Here is a 22,577-nt window from a genome sequence, read left to right as displayed (position 1 = left end):
TCAGTGCTAGTAAACGGCACACGGAACTGCCGGTAGGCATTACATCGTGAGGCCAAGCTTAGCCATCTGGTTCGTCACTCATTTCTTTCAGGCGTCTCTCTCGATCATCCTTCTGCTTTCGCTCCGTTGCCACTCTTTCCTTCTAAGTTCTTGCAGAACTATCGCAGACCACATCCTCACTCGATCCCACACCAGTTTCGACTTAATCATGTGACGCACAATGTTATCTGGCGTCACTCACTCCGCTATTAGCTTCTCCACATTTGCTCTCTCATTTTCATACCTCGGGCAGGAGAAGAAAATGTGCAGCGCGCTTTCCCCGCTACTGTCACAGAAGGAACAATTAGTACTGTCATCATGGCCATATTTGCGGAGGTATTCTCTGAATCAACCGTGCCCCGTCAAAAGCTGCGTCAGGTAGAAATCCGTTTCTCCATGCTTCCTTTCTACCCATGCTTGCACGCTTCCAATAAGCCTGTGGGTCCATCTTCCCTTCGTTGCTGTGTCCACCGTTTCTGCCATTCATTGATGCTTATTGGTCTTTCGTCTTTCCGCCTTCCTAAACTTTTGGATCTATCGTAAACTCTTTTTATTTCCATGGCCAATATGTCCGGTGGTATAATACCCGCTTTGATACCCGCTGCATCGTGAGACACTGTGCGGAATGCGCAGATGACTCTAGTGACACTGAGCTGAATTACGGATTTCGCCTTCTTGACATAGGATTTATTCCGCAGTACTGGTACCCATATGGGCGCTGCGTACATCAATATAGATTGGCTCACCTTGGCCAATAGCTCACGCCTATTCTGACTTGGTCCCCCTATGTTGGCTATTATCCTCGCTAGTGCCGCCGCTACCCGAGCCGCTTTTTCACAGACTTTGTCAATGTGGGTCTTATAATTAAGTCTAGTGTCAATAAGTATCCCTAAATACTTCAATGACTGCTTAGTCGTGAAACTATAGCCGTCGATATTAAGGGTGATGCCTTCCAGCTTCTTCCTGCTTGTAATCAGTACTGCTTCAGTTTTTTGTCCCGCAAGCTGGAGGTTTGTTGCTGCGAGCCAATCTTTGATTTTTGTTGCCGTCTGATTACATAGGTTCTGTATGTGCATGTGATAGGCAATTTGTACAAAGTCTTTTCGTTTTTATAAAATTGCTTCGATCGATAATATTCATCTTTTTGAATCTCTGGCTTGAGGTTTGTGGAAGCTTCTATTTAGGTCGTGTTGAACGGTTTTCGTTCTGACCATTTTTTTATCTACCCTTTCTGCGACTTCGTATTGGGTTTTTAAAAAGTCTTTCATCTGTTGCCACGTTGGGCATTTTTTCCGAGATCAGAGCGATTGCTCCCACAAAAGTAACGATTTTTCTGGTAATGCCGCGGTGCATATATTTACCAGAATAGGGTTCCAACTGTCTGTGGGAATATTTTGAGTCGATAAAACCGACAAACAATTAGAAACAGTGGATTGCAGTCTAATAAATTCATCACTTGTTTCTTTCTGAATTTTAGGCAAGTTCATTAGTATCGTTACTTGCTTATCGACCAATATTCTTTCATTTTCGTACCTTGATTTTAGAGCTTCCCAAGCCAGATTGAAATTATCGTCATTTAGTGCGAACTGTTTGACTATGACGCCTGCTTGACCTTTTTGTTTTGTATCGGAGGTGATACAATTATTGCGCTTTAGTTAATTTTGGGTGGTTTATGAAAACGGCTGTAAACATGTCCCGGAAGGACGGCCATTGTTCATAACCACCATGAAAGACTTCTGTATCACATGTGGGCACCTTGAGATGGATGCCTGAACTTGCCTCATGACTTTGTACTTGTGGCAGCTCTACTCGCTGATGTGGAGTAGGTGCAATTGCTTTTATTAGCTTAAGTTGATCGAAAATCATTGCTTTAGTTTCTTCGAATTGGTCAAAGCAGTTTTCGTATTTGGCGTAAGCCGAAGATTTTAAATTTTCTGGTAGATCTGAGTAGTCAGATTCTACAATTGCGTCATATGCAGCTTGGAGACGTGACCAAAAATTGTCAAGATTGTCTTTTTTGATTTCTAATACCGATTCAGAATTGTCCTGAATCGGCGAAGATGAGAATCTAGTGCAGTATCTTATTAAACTGTCGCTTTCCGAAATGAAAGAAATGTCTTTCTCCCTTTTTTGCTTTGTAGCACCTTGCTTTGAGCGTGTAGCTTCTGCAGGTGTACATGAACTTCTTTTGTCAGAAATCATTTTTGGAACTTTTAGCAACTGAGTTGTTTTAGAATCTTTCGAGTCTGAGCTCATTTAAGAGATGTGTAGAAATAAAATAAAATATTTTCAATGTAAGAAATATATGTATATTTGAAACCTCTTTTAAGAAAATAAAGGTTTTTTGTTTGTTTTTGAAAAAAAATTGACAAATTAATAACGTTTTTTAACTCGTATGAGTACCTAACTCTTTTATGATTATACGAGTTTTTATTTAATGAAATGAATATATTAGGCGTATTTCGGGTTTTATCCCTTTTGTTTTTCTTTAATATTATTTAATTGATTAATATTAAACGCAAATGTTTTTTATTTTTACTTTTATTTGTATGTATTATGTGTCCGTAATTCCTATAGAGTATACCTATAAGCAGATCAGCTGATACATATGTACTTGACGTTATGCGCAATTGAGAGCTCGTCTTAGAGATCAATGCACTTTGTACATATGTATGTATGTAATATATTATGTTTTAATATGGTTTGCGCAATCCTGCTTGTTTTTGTTGGTCAAAGAACAAGGGGTATTGCGAATATGTGCCAATTAGGACTTAGAATATTATATGTATATATGCATCCTACTTCTTTTTGTTTAACAAAGAACAAGGGGTATTGCGGAATATTTGCCAATGTGGACTTTGAAGCGAAGTACTTATTCATGTTTGTACACCTGAGCGTGTATATATGTACGCAGTGCGAAAAGACCGCGAAAAGGAAAGAATATACCGCAGGGATTCTTGTCAAATTTATGTATATATGTATGTATGGATATCACGTAGTATATTTTTGTGCGGAATATATGTACGCAGTGCGAAAAGACCACGAAAAGTAGAATAATTTACCGCAGTTGTTCGAGTAAAATTTATGTATATATGTAAATGTTTAGTAATATATGTATGTATAGCAATTATTAGTATAATATGTATGTTTGAATATTTTCATACATATTTTAATGCTTATATGTATTAAATATAATATGTATATGTATGTTTAAATTTATTTTGTACGTTTTCGCTTTTTTGTTGTTTTTTTATTTTTTTGCTTTTGATTTGCCTTTGCTTATTTTACGCAATCCTGCTTATACTTGATTAAGTATAAGGGGTATTGCTGGAAATTGGTGCAAGTAAATACTTGAAGTATTTAGTTTTAGAGATATTTTTGTGTATTTGACCACAACGGTAAGCATTTAGGCAATCAAGAGTTCGTTGGATATTATGTTTTACCAAACTGTTTTATATCTTACCGGTATTTTGGTTTTTACCGTCCGTCTGTCCGTCCGTGCAAGCTGTAACTTGAGTAAAAATTAAGATATCTTTATGAATCTTGGTACACATGTTTCTTGGTACAGTAAAACGGTTGGTATTGCAGATGGGCGTAATCGGACCACTGCCACGCACACAAAACGCCATTAATCAAAAACAAATAAATTGTCATAACTAAGCTTCGCAATAAGATACAAGACTGTCGTTTGGTACACGAGATCACATTAGGGAGGGCATCTGCAGTTAAAATTTTTTTTTAAGTGGACGTGGTCCCGCCCCTAATAGGTTTAATGTGCATATCTCCTAAATTCATTGGAAGCAAATGCTTTTAGCACCTCTATCTACGGTGTGAAAATGGGTGAAATCGGGTGACATCCCCGCACACTCCCCATGTAACGCGATAAATCAAGCACTAAACACGCCAGAGACATTAAATTTTATATATGGGGTGGTATGAGATGACTTTATAGGAACCGCGAACTTAGACAGTGGGATCTTTTTAACCGATTTCAACCAAATTTGATATATAGCATTCTTTTTATTTCTATGTTATGGTGCGAAAATGGGCGAAATCGAATTACAACCACGCCTATTTTCCATACGACACCATTTTAAATTCCACTTGATTATTTTACTTTCCACTATGCAAATTAAGCAACAATGATTATATCGGCGTAAAACTTTGCGTGAATAATACATTTAAAGTATGCCACCTTGTGACCAAAAATTCTCTAAATCGAACCAAAACTGTTCAAGCCCCTAGGTACTGAATATGTGGACCCCAGTACCTATAGTTGACTTTTTACCGTAAATATCGGCCATTGTGTAAGATATTTAATTGAAATTCATATAATAGCATTAATAAATGAAACTATCGATAATAGTATGAAAAATGGTTGAATTGGCTATTGATCTTGTAGCCCTCATATATCTAATATAAATATTTTTGAACTTCCGCGTGACTTTATACCGCGTATGTGAGTTAACTCAATGAAAATGAGAGAGCGTGTTTTACTCATAACAAGATCAAATCGGGTGAAAATTTTCCTTAGCCCCCATGTAACTAAGATCAGGATTTTCGAACATTCGTCTGACTTTACTCCATTTGATTGGTGATGGTATGTGAGGTACCTTAATGAAACAGTGGGAGAATTTTATTAATCTGCGGCATGTTAGTAGTATGTGGTATTGGAAAAAATTAATAAAATCGGGTTAATACTCAAATTCCATATACTACTGATAATGCTTTTCGTTATTCTAACCAGTTTTATGCCGAATATGTCGGTCAGTGAGTATTAATATCTTTTTTATATATAAAATTGCTTCAAAATATGTTCTCGAGTATAGCTGAGCAATGTCAAAATTAATATATTTCCTTATCCCCAATATATATATGATTTCCGTCTTTACACCGTTAAGTGGAAAAGATTTCTTAAAAATTATGTGGTTTGACGCTGAATTAGCATGAAATTAGTAAATACTAAGTCTAAACCTCACACCTTCATATAATGAATTCCGATTCTCTGGTTTTTGCCACCTAAGCTTATAATGTAAAATTTAGCCACTTTGGTGGAGTTAATATCACATTCATACTTATGTATATCTCACTTCAAGCAATAAAACTGAGACTAAGTTTATGGCCTGTAATATAAGTCAAGAAAATACCAAATTTAATTGTAATTTAATCACGATATCATTTATCAACATTTTTATACTTTCGCAACATGTTGCAACAGAGTATAGTTTTGTTCACCAAAGAGTTGTTTGCATCACCTAAAGTGATAGATATAGATTTCTATATACATATATTTCTTCTTATATTTGGTGATAATCAGTGGTTAGGTATATTTTCTCAGCCATCATGTTGAACTTATAATAAAATATACCAGTCAACAATGCTTAAAAAGTTTCTTAGAGTGCTGGAATTTGTATAGAGCAAAAAAATCTTTCTAGAAAAAATTGCATGAAATAAATATTAGTAATATAGTGTCAAAAGGGCTAAAGACCCTTTAATGTGGTTATAGATAAACTGCGACCAGCGGTTTACATGCTACTATCTATTATTTCAGTTTTGCGACACATTTTAATATGAAGGTCATGAGGTCAACTGTAAACTCAAGAAAATTACATTTTTACCTAGCGCCGTTGGCAGCTTATGAAAGGTTTAGATATAAAGACAGAAAGAAGAAAATAGCATAGCAAGGACTTACAAGGAATAACAGTGAAAGAGAGCAGCACCTAGAATCCAACTTTTGACACCCGGACGGATTGAATTATATAAGTATTATCTATAAGTATTTTATATTGTATATAAATCCATTTATTATTAATTAATTATGCCTAGATTAAGTAGAAAATCTATATTACTAAGCAAACTCTTTATATAGAGATAGTGAGCAGTCACAAAATACTGTAAGTCACGCTAATCGTAGATTAGATTCCGATGTACGTCTGTCCGAACAAATTATCAATACAAATCAACATAGAACAAGGCGGCAAGATCCGCAAATTCGCTCTGAAGAGCAAATAAGAGATACTCGAGATCATAGGTCTCGGCGGGAAGACCCCGAGGTTCGATCTGTTGAGCAAGTTACAAATACTGTTCAACATAGAACAAGGCGGCAAGATCCCCAAATTCGCTCTGAAGAGCAAATAAGAAATACTCGAGGTCATAGATCTCGTCGAGAAAATCCTGAGGTACGTTATGATGAACAAAGTAGGAACATTAGGGATCATAGAGAACTTCGCGCAAGAAATCCTGAGTATAGGAATTGAGAGCGCATTCGTGATCAAATGCAAAGGGAACATGCAAGGAGAAATCCTGAAATAAGGAGAGAGGAACGTGATAGAGAAACACAACGTCGACAGCTTAGTAGGAGGGATATGAGGGAAGAAATTTTAAATCAGAGACGTCTTAGACAAGGTCAAGTTCGCCTTTGTAGAGATAACCCACTTAATAGACAAATTGTAAACCAAAGGCAGTCCCAACGAATCCGATTAACGAGAGAAAATAATGTTATAGAAACTGATAATAGTGGCAATTTAACAGATTTCAAAAACATTTATTTCCAAAATATAAATAAGGGCCCTACCTAAACATGTATTTGCTGCGGCGGCTTATGGTCGCAAATTAAATTTAGAAACTATTGCGCAAGGTCACCCGAATGCTGCATTCGCCTTCTTTTTAATGCAAAAGTTTCCTTCAGAAGATGGAAATTACAATTTTTGTGCTACTTGCAAAAATGCGATTGTTAAAAAGAACGTTCCAAAAATATGTTTAGCTAACGGTCTAGACTTTCCTGAACGCCAATTGAAGAACGTCTCGTAATGCCTAGATTTTATGACAATCCGTCCGTTAGGATATCAAGGTCAGAGTTTGCTCAAAGGTGCTGTTGTTAATATACCAATTTCTGTTAACAATATTGTGATATCTCTACCAAGGTCCTTTGATGAGGCTCATGTTATACAAATTCACTTAAGAAGCCGTTTGGAATAAAATCATGATTACATGATCGATACCATACGCCCCGCAAAGATTATGGAAGCTTTGCAGTTCTTAATGAATACCCCTCTGTATCGAGAGCACAATATACATATTAATGAAAACTGGAATTCATAACCAAGAAGAAATTCCGTTTGTTGCATCTGCAGAGGATTCCCGATTGGTTCAATCTTTTCATGCGGCACAAACTTCTCATGATAATCCCTCAGGTAATAATATTCCCACGGGTCTTTTACCTTCAGAGCTAAATCCAGGCGGTCAAGGAACTCTTTTGGACAATATTCCTGTAGAAAACTTAGACTATAACCGTTTAGTTATAGCGCCAGGTGAAGGACAAAGACCAATTGACATAATTCAAGATAATTATTCAGAAGAGTTGTCATTTGGAACAATATACGTTGGGCAGAAGCGTACATGCTCTGAAACGTATAGCAAGATAATACGTTCTGAAATTCGCCGTTTTGACAGAAGAGCGTGTACCATTCCAAAGTTGTTCTATGGTTACAAAAAAATAAGAAATGCTACAAATTAAGAATAGTACATCCATTTGCCTTAGAAAGTTTTCAGGTCGCAACCGAGTTACGGCCCAAAATCTATTAAATGAAAACTTTGTTCAAAACTTGATTCAACACGGTGATGATTACAAGGTTTTGAAAGTCGTTAGATCCTCACCTGCGCACTGCGAAGCTGAAAAGAAAAGGGCAATCGCTATGATTCGCCAATTTGGGCTTTCAATCTTCTTAATCACTTTATCGGCTGTAGAATCTCAGTGGGTTGAGCTTTTGGTCATCCTCTCTAAAACTGTTTATTCTAAAGATATTTCGGAACAGGAAGCCAACAGTTTAACAACCCAAGATAGATATCGCTTAATTCGGTCAGACGCGGTTACTTGTGCTAGATATTTTGACTACCGCTATCGACAAATTCTTAAGCCTTTTAAAGATAACGCCGGCATTTTTGGAGGGCATTTTGTTACAAATTTCTACTGGAGAGTGGAGTTTCAACAGCATGTACATGGCATGTATTGGCTTAATAATGCTCCCAGGATCAACCTTCAAGATTGACAATTATATTTCTACAGATGGTTCGATCAGCCACTTAGAAAATTATTTGGGATATCAAAAGCATAACCACAGTCGGTCTTGTATAAGGGAAATAAGAGTACAACAGTTGTGTCGTTTTGGTATAGCATATCCACCAATGCCTTCAACGCAAATACTGTTACCTCTTACAGAAACAAGTCAAAATTCAGAAAGACACAAGGAAAACTTTCTCAAAATTCAAAACGTTTTAAATTCAAATATGACTATAGAAGACATTTCTAATTTTAACGGTTTTGAACACTTCCTGTCTGATAGTAGAATAAATATGTCTTTTGATGACTATTTGTTAGCCCTTAGGTCAAGTTTAACAAAACCCAAAATTTTTCTAAAAAGAAAATTACAGGATCCTTTTATAAACGCTTATAATCCTCTGATTTTGGAACTCCATAGAGCAAATATGGATGTCCAATATATACTGGATGCATTGCTGTTCATATATAATTAATTATATTAACAAGTCTAACAGGGGAATTTCTAGGCTCTTAAATGAAGCTATATCAGAGGTAAATGCTGGAAATTATACTATTAAGCAAAAACTTAAACATATAGGTCACAAATTTATATCAGGCACAGAAATATCTGCACAAGAAGCAGTATATTGCTGCATTGGGCTCCATCTTTCGGAAGCAAGTAATGCAGAAATATTTATAAATACCTCTCGACGTGAGGAACGTGTTCGAATGGTAAAACCTAGAGCGGAACTTCAGAACCTTCCTTCAGGTTCGACTGAAATATTCGTAGCCGGTATTTTAGACCGTTATGTTCAAAGATCCGATCAGTTAGGAACTCTTTGTTTAGCTGATTTTGCATCTAGGTATAAATATTTTAAATCTAGTAGAAGAGCACAAGATAGTGATCATGAAGAAGAAGAGAGGGAAGACGATAATTTACCAGAAAGCGGGGTTGTCACACCTCTTAAAGACTGTAGCGGTTTTGTGAAAAAACGTACCAAACCTTGTATTATTCGGTATAGAAGGTTTAACCCAGATTTGGCCAGAGTTGAGTATTTCCGCGAAATGTTAATGCTTTCCTTGGCGGAATGAACAGCAAGATCTCATTGAAAACGATAATGAGCAGACTTGCATAACACATCGTATTATAATTGAGGAAAATCAAAGAAAATATGATGTTTTTGAGCAAAGAGAACTTGAGAAGGTTCTAGAAAGTCTTTATAATGAAATAGACTTGGACGAAGGTGCTCAAAATGAACTACCTATCGTGGAAAATGAGTTCCGAGTGTTGGCACTTCCAGAAATAAACCCAAATATAAATTTGCTAGACTTGCATGGCGAAGATTCAACAGATAATGGCACTGAATCTGATTGCAATATTAGACTTATTAAACTACCCTCTTTAATTCCAGTTGAGGAATTATTTTCTTTAGTTCAAAGTCTAAATACTAAGCAAAGAACCTATTTGACACATTTGATGCACCACCTAAAAACAAATCTCCCATTTTATGAGTTCATTGGCGGCGGTGCAGGTGTAGGAAAGAGTCGTTTGATATCTGCAATATATCAAGCTCTTAACCATCGTTACAATTCTACACCTGGATCCAACCCAAGTTCCTTAAAAGTTCTTCTTTGCTCACCTACGGGTAAAGCAGCATTCCGTATAGGTGGAATGACCCTTAATTCAATATTCTCTTTACCTGTTAATCAGTTGAATAAACAGTTGAGGCCACTTAGCAATGACACAGTGAATTCATTGTATTCCAGACTTATCGATTTAAAATTAATCATAATTGATAAAATATCGATGGTAGGTGCTCGTATGTTTAGCTCTGTTGATGCGAGATTAAAACAAATTTTCAAAACAGACAGTCCCTTCGGTGGTATACCGATCATAGTGTATGGTGATTTGAAGCAACTTTCACCTGTTGGAGATAGGTGGATATTCTCTCCTAATCCCAATGATGAATACAGCACTTTAGTTGGTTCCCCTTTGTGGGAGTTATTTAAATACTTTGAATTAACAGAGATAATGAGACAACGGGAGGATCAGGCCTTTGCAATTGCATTAAATCATATGCCATCTGGTACTATGACAAATGAGGACATATCACTCATTAAAACTCGAGTAGTTAATTTCGAAGAAGTTCCTGATGATGCCATACATTTATTTTGGTCCAATGAAGAGATAAATAATTTCAATGCCCTTAAACTCAGTCGAATCCCAACAGAAGCTTTCCTGTCAACTGCAAAAGACTCAGTTAAAGGAATTGGTATAAATGAAAATGATAATATTTTGGAAAGAGTTAAACTTTTCAAAACTTCTGAAACGCAGGGACTGCCATATGAATTGACACTAAAAACCTCTGCCAAATATATGATTACAGTGAACATAAACACGTGTGATGGCTTGGTTAATGGGGCCGCTGGACAACTTATGCAAATTGATTTCCATTGTTCTTTTCCAACAATTCTGTGGATTAAATTTTTGGAACCTTCTGTTGGTTTGATAGCACGATCAAAAAAGCCTCATCCTCTTGAAAGTTCTTGGACACCAATTGAAAAAGTTCTAAAATCTTTTCAATATAAAAGAAATGAACAAATTTCAATTGAAAGAAATCAGTTTCCAGTTGAGGGAATAACTATTCATAAAAGTCAGGGTGCCACATATAATAAAGTTGTAGTTCATACTCGACCCAGAATGCCTAGAGCTTCAATATATGTCGCTTGTAGTCGAGCTACTTCTGCAGAAGGTCTATTCATCATAGGAAATTTTATTCCTCCTAACAAATTTTCTGAATCGGATCCTGTATTTAGGGAACTGAGGGAATTGAACACAAATAAAGCTTTGACAACAAGTTTAAATTTTATGATTTCCCGAACATTAGGACATCAAATTGTATTCCATAATGTTCAGAGTCTTCACGCTCACATTAATGATATAAAAAGCGACTGTTTGATGCTATCTTTAGATATTTTATGTTTTGTAGAAACTTGGAGTTATCCTTGCGAAAGTTTTGATATACCAGGATTTACTCCAATTAACGAGCTGAGGGTAGATAGCACGGAAACAACCAACAGAAATAAACGGGACATTATAATATATGCAAAGCATAGTATTGCTTGCTCTATAGAATCAAAGGCTGTAAAGAAAATTTATTCAGGCCGCAAAGTTTTAGAAGCGGTTTTGTTTAAATGTTTCAATATTAATATTCTGGTTCTATATAGAAATTCAGCTTTCTCTGTCAGACAATTAATTGTAGAACTTCAGGAAGTCCTTACTTCTGAGTTAGGCAATCAAAATGTGCTAATTGTTGGAGATTTTAACATTTGTTTAATGTCTACAGGGTCTGCAATAAGAAATCTGCTCCAAGAAAAAAACTTTAGTTCCTTGCTTGGTGCAGAATATTCAACTACACCTGCCGGTACACAAATTGATTGGGTATTTTCAAACATGGATCCTTCCCGTGTAAATGCAATTACTTTTGAGACAGTACACAGCTATCATGACAGTATTTGTGTCTCTATTTCGAACTAAAGTTTTCAGACTTAGTGCAATAGTTCTTCATTTTTTTTTCCAAATATAATCGAATTGGAATGGTATAGGAATTTAGACAGTAGTTTTTAAGACAATTTTAAGAAAAATATGTAAATAATCTAATTAAGAAAATTTAAATTATATATACAATATAATTTGTTATTATATATGACATTATTGTATAAATATATCATAGAAATTAAATAGTATAAGGAAAAAAGAAATATAATTTGGATATATGTATAAGAATCTCTACAAAAATTTATGTTTAATATTGTAAATATTATATACAAATTAATATAATAATATTATATCATTTTTAAAGTTGTTAATATTTATTATTTTTATGCTAAACATGTATAATAATATCGATATAATAAATAAAAAATGTTATTTATTGTTCAAAAACGATTTCTTTTCATACATCTCAATACAGTTGTAATGCATTCTATATAAAATCAATTATAAGCGTATACAAAAAGCACAAGAACGATTTCTCATAATTTGAGTAAATTTAGTTTACAAATTGCTGTAATTATTTTCACTGTGAGTGAAAAGTAAATAACTAAGGCAACAGTTCCTACTTTTAATTATTAACGAATATACCATTTAACTTTGCGAGAGTATAAAATGTTCGGTTACATCTTAGTTGTTTGTTATTGCCTTTATTAAGACGGATTTATGTAAAAAATAAACCGCAAAGGCATAAATTTTAACATACATATAATAATAGGATATATACAAATGCTAAATGGAATCGATACGACTCACGTTGGGGTTTCCGCCAAGGGGTTTTGGGGAAACGTTATATATGTGCCTGTGCGTGTGCCTTTCGTTATGTTGCCCAGTACTTTGCTGCTTAGCTGCGATGGGTGACTTTGGCGAGGACATACTTTATAGTTATATTGATATGTGTACATGCATACATATAACGCGTTTTTGTAAAGTTTAGCTGAGAGTGCCTCGTATTATTATTATACTTGTATATATATTTGTACGTATATTATTTTATATGTATATTTCTTAAGAGAATATATAAGAGAAATGAGAAGAGAAAAAAGGTTGGGTTGCGGTATATATGTACCGCGAGAAATGTGCCAATGTTTAAGAAAATATGTGTACATACATAAATGCCGATAATGTTATTGCTTTTTTTTGTTTTCTTTCTGCCTTTGCTTATATGTTCTAAGCGATCCTGCTTGTTGCTTAATTGGCCCAAGGGGTATCGCTGGAAAGTTTGCAAGTCAATGAACCTGACTTATAAATTTTTTTTGATATTTTTTCTTGTGGTGTGTTTGGAGACACGAATTAAGCAAGCAGGTATTTTTAGAACTTTTAGAATTATTGTAGTTAATTTATGTATATACCATATGAATTTGTATGCAAGTTAACGGCAGCCTCCACACAGTAGCTTGACGCTAATTATAAACAAAGCTGTATCTTTGCACTTAGCAATAATACTGCTTCTTAATAAGCATCTTTGCTTGTTTAAGTAATCAATATTCTTTTTCATTAAACTAAGACCACAGCCTCCTGTATATACAACGACGCCATCGAGGACGACGGCACCCTGAATGCGGACAACATCATAATTGTCATGCTCCAAAACGAGGAAAATTGGAAGAACGTGAAAAATTATATAGAAAACGTACTACGGATTAAAAAACGGGACCTGGACGCAGGTAATGACATGTAAGTCCTAAGACGAGAAATATGGAACGCCACCCTGAAGTAATACGAAAGCGGTTCCAGGGTGGGCGACGGTTCCCTAGAGGAGAGTTTTTTAGTGACCTGCAAGGGGCACATACCATTGCTGTGACGACACAATGACGATGCGGAAGGCATTTTTCTCAACCTCCCCCGAAAAAAAAGACCACATCCTCTTAAAAAGCATCTTTGCTTATTTAAGCAACCAATATTCTTTTTCATTAAGCTAATACCACCCATAAAATGTAAACAATAAAACCAATTACTGAATAAGCGAATATTGTAACCGAAACTTATTGTAAGAATTAAGCAAATAAGAAAATTGTATAAATAAGAGTAAATTGAAATAAAGAGACCAGTTATCCGTCAGGATCACTCATACTATCATATTTGATTTCTTCCGCGCGTTTGCGGAAAACTATATTTTTTTAACACTTCCTAATCGAAGGAAGTTAATTGGCGCCCAACAACGTGGGGCATGTGTTACATTTGTTAAGTGATAATTCTAGGCAAAAAAAAAGGGAGAGAGTAACAAGTATCCGTAGCCGAAAGGACAATCACAGTGATGCATAAAGGGACTCTGACTTTGTCTTTTCTGTCAATTCGTGCAGTGTTGAAACATTGTGAATTTAGTGGTAGTCGTATGACGTACCGGCCATTAATTGATCGAGTAGTTGTGGCTTTGTAGAAGTTTTCACAATACTGATCTTCTGGGGTTGTAATTGATATGAAGTGGCATTTTTCTAACTCCCGAAATTTCCTTGATTGTGAATTAAGGTATTCTTTGAATTTTCGTCAACTTGAGCTCTTGATGTGAAAACTGGTTCTGGAACTAGTCCACTTAGAATCCAACCAAATATAGTGTTTTGTGCCAATAGTGTATTTGAAATTTTCTCACTACCTTCGAGTATTATCTGTGGTATGAGATCGCTGCCTATTAGAATATCTATTTGAGCGGGGGCTTTTCAGTTGGGATCTGCTAGCTTTAGGTGTGAAACCTTTTGCCAATGCTTGCTATTTATGTGATAACTTGGAAGCATGTTTGTAAGTTGCGGTAAGACTATAGCTTCTGTTTTAATTCTCTTATCCGCTTGTGGGGAAATTAAGGTAATGGGGCAGATTTTATTAAAGTTTTGCACTACTTTTCCGCCCATTCCTTTAATTTCAAAGTTGGCTTGTTTTGTTGGCAGTTGTAGCCTATTTTGTGCCCTAGACGCTATAAGTTATCGTTGTGATCCTTGGTCTATTAAGGCCCTAAGTTTAAACAGTTCTCCTCGGTGTTCGATGGAGATGACTGCTGTTGGAAGTAATACCCTATTTTGTATTTCGATGTGTAGCGTTTGAGCTTTTTGTGCCTTTGAGCAACATGGTGTCTTTTGGCAATTTTCGGGATTTTGGTTTTTAGGAGTTGTTGTTACAACCAAACCTGTGGTTCTTTTTGTATAAGCGCTTCTTTGGGGTGATATGGGAAATTTGCTCTAATGAAGCATTGAATGATGTCGTTTATGACAATAAACGCAACTAAATTTGCTTTCGCACTCTTTAAGTGCATGTGCATTTTGTGTTTTTTTTGTTTTTGTTGGGAGGGAGAATCTTCCAAGATATCGTCATTTTTGCGGACGACATGCACGATTCGAGTTGTCCGCTAATGGTGCACCTCGTTCGGGACCACGCCCATCCAGACTTGCGGAACAACGCGCCTACGTACTAAACCCTTAACTCCATCATCAGTGCTAGTAAACGGCCCACGGAACTGCAGGTAGGCATTACATCGTGAGGCCAAGCTTAGCCATCTGGCTCGTCACTCATTTCTTTCAGGCGTCTCTCTCGATCATCCTTCTGCTTTCGCTCCGTTGCCACTCTTTCCTTCTAAGTTCTTGCAGAACTATCGCAGACCACATCCTCACTCGATCCCACACCAGTTTCGACCTAATCATGTGACGCACAATGTTATCTGGCGTCACTCGCTCCGCTATTAGCTTCTCCACATTTGCTCTCTCATTTTCATACCTCGGGCAGGAGAAGAAAATGTGCAGCGCGCTTTCCCCGCTACTGTCACAGAAGGAACAATTAGTACTGTCATCATGGCCATATTTGCGGAGGTATTCTCTGAATCAACCGTGCCCCGTCAAAAGCTGCGTCAGGTAAAAATCCGTTTCTCCATGCTTCCTTTCTACCCATGCTTGCACGCTTCCAATAAGCCTGTGGGTCCATCTTCCCTTCGTTGCTGTGTCCATCGTTTCTGCCATTCATTGATGCTTATTGGTCTTTCGTCTTTCCGCCTTCCTAAACTTTTGGATCTATCGTAAACTCTTTTTATTTCCATGGCCAATATGTCTGGTGGTATAATACCCGCTTTGATACCCGCTGCATCGTGAGACACTGTGCGGAATGCGCAGATGACTCTAGTGGCACTGAGCTGAATTACGGATTTCGCCTTCTTGACATAGATTTTATGCCGCAGTACTGGTGCCCATATGGGCGCTGCGTACATCAATATAGATTGGCTCACCTTGGCCAATAGCTCACGCCTATTCTGACTTGGTCCCCCTATGTTGGCCATTATCCTCGCTAGTGCCGCCGCTATCCGAGCCGCTTTTTCACAGACTTTGTCAATGTGGGTCTTATAATTAAGTCTAGTGTCAATAAGTACCCCTAAATACTTCAATGACTGCTTAGTCGTGAAACTATAGCCGTCGATATTAAGGGTGATGCCTTCCAGCTTCTTCCTGCTTGTAATCAGTACTGCTTCAGTTTTTTGTCCCGCAAACTGGAGGTTTGTTGCTGCGAGCCAATCTTTGATTTTTGTTGCCGTCTGATTACATAGGTTCTGTATGTGCATGTGATAGGCAATTTGTACAAAGTCTTTTCGTTTTTATAAAATTGCTTCGATCGATAATATTCATCTTTTTGAATCTCTGGCTTGAGGTTTGTGGAAGCTTCGATTTAGGTCGTGTTGAACGGTTTTCGTTCTGACCATTTTTTTATCTACCCTTTCTGCGACTTCGTATTGGGTATTTCAAAAGTCTTTCATCTGTTGCCACATTGGGAATTTTTTCCGAGAAGGGGGCGATTGCTCCCACAAAAGTAACGATTTTTCTGGTAATGCCGCGGTGCATATATTTACCAGAATAGGGTTCCAACTGTCTGTGGGAATATTTTGAGTCGATAAAACCGACAAACAATTAGAAACAGTGGATTGCAGTCTAATAAATTCATCACTTGTTTCTTTCTGAATTTTAGGCAAGTTCATTAGTATCGTTACTTGCTTATCGACCAATATTCTTTCATTTTCGTACCTTGATTTTAGAGCTTCCCAAGCCAGATTGAAATTATCGTCATTTAGTGCGAACTGTTTGACTATGACGCCTGCTTGACCTTTTTGTTTTGTATCGGAGGTGATACAATTTTTGCGCTTTAGTTAATTTTGGGTGGTTTATGAAAACGGCTGTAAACATGTCCCGGAAGGACGGCCATTGTTCATAACCACCATGAAAGACTTCTGTATCACATGTGGGCACCTTGAGATGGATGCCTGAACTTGCCTCATGACTTTGTACTTGTGGCAGCTCTACTCGCTGATGTGGAGTAGGTGCAATTGCTTTTATTAGCTTAAGTTGATCGAAAATCATTGCTTTAGTTTCTTCGAATTGGTCAAAGCAGTTTTCGTATTTGGCGTAAGCCGAAGATTTTAAATTTTCTGGTAGATCTGAGTCGTCAGATTCTACAGTTGCGTCATATGCAGCTTGGAGACGTGACCAAAAATTGTCAAGATTGTCTTTTTTGATTTCTAATACCGATTCAGAATTGTCCTGAATCGGCGAAGATGAGAATCTAGTGCAGTATCTTATTAAACTGTCGCTTTCCGAAATGAATTTTGTGTAAGAAATGTCTTTCTCCCTTTTTTGCTTTGTAGCACCTTGCTTTGAGCGTGTAGCTTCTGCAGGTGTACATGAACTTCTTTCGTCAGAAATCATTTTTGGAACTTTTAGCAACTGAGTTGTTTTCGAGTCTGAGCTCATTTAAGAGATGTGTAGAAATGAAATAAAATATTTTCAATGTAAGAAATATATGTATATTTGAAACCTCTTTTAAGAAAATAAAGGTTTTTTGTTTGTTTTTGAAAAAAAATTGACAAATTAATAACGTTTTTTAACTCGTATGAGTACCTAACTCTTTTATGATTATACGAGTTTTTATTTAATGAAATGAATATATTAGGCTTATTTCGGGTTTTATCCCTTTTGTTTTTCTTTAATATTATTTAATTGATTAATATTAAACGCAAATGTTTTTTATTTTTACTTTTATTTGTATGTATTATGTGTCCGTAATTCCTATAGAGTATACCTATAAGCAGATCAGCTGATACATATGTACTTGACGTTATGCGCAATTGAGAGCTCGTCTTAGAGATCAATGCACTTTGTACATATGTATGTATGTAATATATTATGGTTTAATATGGTTTGCGCAACCCTGCTTGGGGTATTGCGAATATGTGCCAATAAGGACTTAGAATATTATATGTATATATGCATCCTACTTGTTTTTGTTTAACAAAGAACAAGGGGTATTGCGGAATATTTGCCAATGTGGACTTTGAAGCGAAGTACTTATGTATGTTTGTATGTTTTCATACATATGTTAATGCTTTAAACGGAGGTTTTCTCCTAATATAGTATGTATGTATATATTTATATATGTTAAATATAATATGTATATGTATGTTTAAATTTATTTTGTACGTTTTCGCTTTTGTTTGTTGTTTTTGCTTTTGATTTGCCTTTGTTTATTTTACACAATCCTGCTTATACTTGATTAAATATAAGGGGTATTGCTGGAAATTGGGGCAAGTAAATACTTGAATTATTTAGTTTTAGAGATATTTTTGTGTATTTAAACTCAACGGTAATCATTTAGGCAAGAGTTCGTTGGATATTATTTTTTACCAAACTGTTTTATATCTTAGCGGTATTTTGGTTTTTACCGGAAAATAAACCGAAATATAGAAACAGTTTGGTAACCGCTCTTTTTTGTTATTGCCTTTATTAAGACGGATTTATGTAAAAAATAAACCGCAAAGGCATAAATTTTAACATACATATAATAATAGGATATATACAAATGCTAAATGGAATCGATACGACTCATGTTGGGGTTTCCGCCAAGGGGTTTTGGGGAAACGTTATATATGTGCCTGTGCGTGTGCCTTTCGTTATGTTGCCCAGTACTTTGCTGCTTAGCTGCGATGGGTGACTTTGGCGAGGACATACTTTATAGTTATATTGATATGTGTACATGCATACATATAACGCGTTTTTGTAAAGTTTAGCTGAGAGTGCCTCGTATTATTATTATACTTGTATATATATTTGTACGTATATTATTTTATATGTATATTTCTTAAGAGAATATATAAGAGAAATGAGAAGAGAAAAAAGGTTGGGTTGCGGTATATATGTACCGCGAGAAATGTGCCAATGTTTAAGAAAATATGTGTACATACATAAATGCCGATAATGTTATTGCTTTTTTTTGTTTTCTTTCTGCCTTTGCTTATATGTTCTAAGCGATCCTGCTTGTTGCTTAATTGGCCCAAGGGGTATCGCTGGAAAGTTTGCAAGTCAATGAACCTGACTTATAAATTTTTTTTGATATTTTTTCTTGTGGTGTGTTTGGAGACACGAATTAAGCAAGCAGATATTTTTAGAACTTTTAGAATTATTGTAGTTAATTTATGTATATACCATATGAATTTGTATGCAAGTTAACGGCAGCCTCCACACAGTAGCTTGACGCTAATTATAAACAAAGCTGTATCTTTGCACTTAGCAATAATACTGCTTCTTAATAAGCATCTTTGCTTGTTTAAGTAATCAATATTCTTTTTCATTAAACTAAGACCACAGCCTCCTGTATATACAACGACGCCATCGAGGACGACGGCACCCTGAATGCGGACAACATCATAACTGTCATGCTCCAAAACGAGGAAAATTGGAAGAACGTGAAAAATTATATAGAAAACGTACTACGGATTAAAAAACGGGACCTGGACGCAGGTAATGACATGTAAGTCCTAAGACGAGAAATATGGAACGCCACCCTGAAGTAATACGAAAGCGGTTCCAGGGTGGGCGACGGTTCCCTAGAGGAGAGTTTTTTAGTGACCTGCAAGGGGCACATACCATTGCTGTGACGACACAATGACGATGCGGAAGGCATTTTTCTCAACCTCCCCCGAAAAAAAAGACCACATCCTCTTAAAAAGCATCTTTGCTTATTTAAGCAACCAATATTCTTTTTCATTAAGCTAATACCACCCATAAAATGTAAACAATAAAACCAATTACTGAATAAGCGAATATTGTAACCGAAACTTATTGTAAGAATTAAGCAAATAAGAAAATTGTATAAATAAGAGTAAATTGAAATAAAGAGACCAGTTATCCGTCAGGATCACTCATACTATCATATTTGATTTCTTCCGCGCGTTTGCGGAAAACTATATTTTTTTAACACTTCCTAATCGAAGGAAGTTAATTGGCGCCCAACAACGTGGGGCATGTGTTACATTTGTTAAGTGATAATTCTAGGCAAAAAAAAAGGGAGAGAGTAACAAGTATCCGTAGCCGAAAGGACAATCACAGTGATGCATAAAGGGACTCTGACTTTGTCTTTTCTGTCAATTCGTGCAGTGTTGAAACATTGTGAATTTAGTGGTAGTCGTATGACGTACCGGCCATTAATTGATCGAGTAGTTGTGGCTTTGTAGAAGTTTTCACAATACTGATCTTCTGGGGTTGTAATTGATATGAAGTGGCATTTTTCTAACTCCCGAAATTTCCTTGATTGTGAATTAAGGTATTCTTTGAATTTTCGTCAACTTGAGCTCTTGATGTGAAAACTGGTTCTGGAACTAGTCCACTTAGAATCCAACCAAATATAGTGTTTTGTGCCAATAGTGTATTTGAAATTTTCTCACTACCTTCGAGTATTATCTGTGGTATGAGATCGCTGCCTATTAGAATATCTATTTGAGCGGGGGCTTTTCAGTTGGGATCTGCTAGCTTTAGGTGTGAAACCTTTTGCCAATGCTTGCTATTTATGTGATAACTTGGAAGCATGTTTGTAAGTTGCGGTAAGACTATAGCTTCTGTTTTAATTCTCTTATCCGCTTGTGGGGAAATTAAGGTAATGGGGCAGATTTTATTAAAGTTTTGCACTACTTTTCCGCCCATTCCTTTAATTTCAAAGTTGGCTTGTTTTGTTGGCAGTTGTAGCCTATTTTGTGCCCTAGACGCTATAAGTTATCGTTGTGATCCTTGGTCTATTAAGGCCCTAAGTTTAAACAGTTCTCCTCGGTGTTCGATGGAGATGACTGCTGTTGGAAGTAATACCCTATTTTGTATTTCGCTGTGTAGCGTTTGAGCTTTTTGTGCCTTTGAGCAACATGGTGTCTTTTGGCAATTTTCGGGATTTTGGTTTTTAGGAGTTGTTGTTACAACCAAACCTGTGGTTCTTTTTGTATAAGCGCTTCTTTGGGGTGATATGGGAAATTTGCTCTAATGAAGCATTGAATGATGTCGTTTATGACAATAAACGCAACTAAATTTGCTTTCGCACTCTTTAAGTGCATGTGCATTTTGTTTTTTTTTTTGTTTTTGTTGGGAGGGAGAATCTTCCAAGATATCGTCATTTTTGCGGACGACATGCACGATTCGAGTTGTCCGCTAATGGTGCACCTCGTTCGGGACCACGCCCATCCAGACTTGCGGAACAACGCGCCTACGTACTAAACCCTTAACTCCATCATCAGTGCTAGTAAACGGCCCACGGAACTGCAGGTAGGCATTACATCGTGAGGCCAAGCTTAGCCATCTGGCTCGTCACTCATTTCTTTCAGGCGTCTCTCTCGATCATCCTTCTGCTTTCGCTCCGTTGCCACTCTTTCCTTCTAAGTTCTTGCAGAACTATCGCAGACCACATCCTCACTCGATCCCACACCAGTTTCGACCTAATCATGTGACGCACAATGTTATCTGGCGTCACTCGCTCCGCTATTAGCTTCTCCACATTTGCTCTCTCATTTTCATACCTTGGGCAGGAGAAGAAAATGTGCAGCGCGCTTTCCCCGCTACTGTCACAGAAGGAACAATTAGTACTGTCATCATGGCCATATTTGCGGAGGTATTCTCTGAATCAACCGTGCCCCGTCAAAAGCTGCGTCAGGTAGAAATCCGTTTCTCCATGCTTCCTTTCTACCCATGCTTGCACGCTTCCAATAAGCCTGTGGGTCCATCTTCCCTTCGTTGCTGTGTCCATCGTTTCTGCCATTCATTGATGCTTATTGGTCTTTCGTCTTTCCGCCTTCCTAAACTTTTGGATCTATCGTAAACTCTTTTTATTTCCATGGCCAATATGTCCGGTGGTATAATACCCGCTTTGATACCCGCTGCATCGTGAGACACTGTGCGGAATGCGCAGATGACTCTAGTGGCACTGAGCTGAATTACGGATTTCGCCTTCTTGACATAGATTTTATTCCGCAGTACTGGTGCCCATATGGGCGCTGCGTACATCAATATAGATTGGCTCACCTTGGCCAATAGCTCACGCCTATTCTGACTTGGTCCCCCTATGTTGGCCATTATCCTCGCTAGTGCCGCCGCTATCCGAGCCGCTTTTTCACAGACTTTGTCAATGTGGGTCTTATAATTAAGTCTAGTGTCAATAAGTACCCCTAAATACTTCAATGACTGCTTAGTCGTGAAACTATAGCCGTCGATATTAAGGGTGATGCCTTCCAGCTTCTTCCTGCTTGTAATCAGTACTGCTTCAGTTTTTTGTCCCGCAAACTGGAGGTTTGTTGCTGCGAGCCAATCTTTGATTTTTGTTGCCGTCTGATTACATAGGTTCTGTATGTGCATGTGATAGGCAATTTGTACAAAGTCTTTTCGTTTTTATAAAATTGCTTCGATCGATAATATTCATCTTTTTGAATCTCTGGCTTGAGGTTTGTGGAAGCTTCGATTTAGGTCGTGTTGAACGGTTTTCGTTCTGACCATTTTTTTATCTACCCTTTCTGCGACTTCGTATTGGGTATTTCAAAAGTCTTTCATCTGTTGCCACATTGGGAATTTTTTCCGAGAAGGGGGCGATTGCTCCCACAAAAGTAACGATTTTTCTGGTAATGCCGCGGTGCATATATTTACCAGAATAGGGTTCCAACTGTCTGTGGGAATATTTTGA

The 22,577-nt window shown here is 36.9% G+C and overlaps 2 protein-coding genes across 2 annotated transcripts; both read right to left on the bottom strand.

Moving 5' to 3' along the window:
• Positions 1 to 15,495: 15,495 nt before the first annotated feature.
• On the bottom strand, positions 15,496 to 15,885 carry LOC138857890 (uncharacterized). The gene has a single exon (XM_070111953.1). It carries the CDS (start codon positions 15,883 to 15,885, stop codon positions 15,496 to 15,498), a length of 390 nt encoding a protein of 129 aa, XP_069968054.1.
• A 5,701-nt stretch (positions 15,886 to 21,586) lies between these two features.
• On the bottom strand, positions 21,587 to 21,976 carry LOC138857889 (uncharacterized). Its single transcript, XM_070111952.1, has one exon. It carries the CDS (start codon positions 21,974 to 21,976, stop codon positions 21,587 to 21,589), a length of 390 nt encoding a protein of 129 aa, XP_069968053.1.
• Between the last annotated feature and the right edge of the window lie 601 nt (positions 21,977 to 22,577).

The sequence above is a fragment of the Bactrocera oleae genome, chromosome 6, assembly GCF_042242935.1.
Source record: "Bactrocera oleae isolate idBacOlea1 chromosome 6, idBacOlea1, whole genome shotgun sequence".
Classification (NCBI taxonomy): Eukaryota; Metazoa; Arthropoda; class Insecta; order Diptera; family Tephritidae; genus Bactrocera; species Bactrocera oleae.
The sequence above is the reverse complement of the archived record's forward strand: the minus strand, read 5'-3'. Positions and strand labels throughout refer to the sequence as shown.

Coding starts and splice junctions, on each gene's coding strand:
- LOC138857889 (XM_070111952.1), bottom strand. CDS start 21,976: ATGGCCAACATAGGGGGACCAAGTCAGAATAGGCGTGAGCTATTGGCC.
- LOC138857890 (XM_070111953.1), bottom strand. CDS start 15,885: ATGGCCAACATAGGGGGACCAAGTCAGAATAGGCGTGAGCTATTGGCC.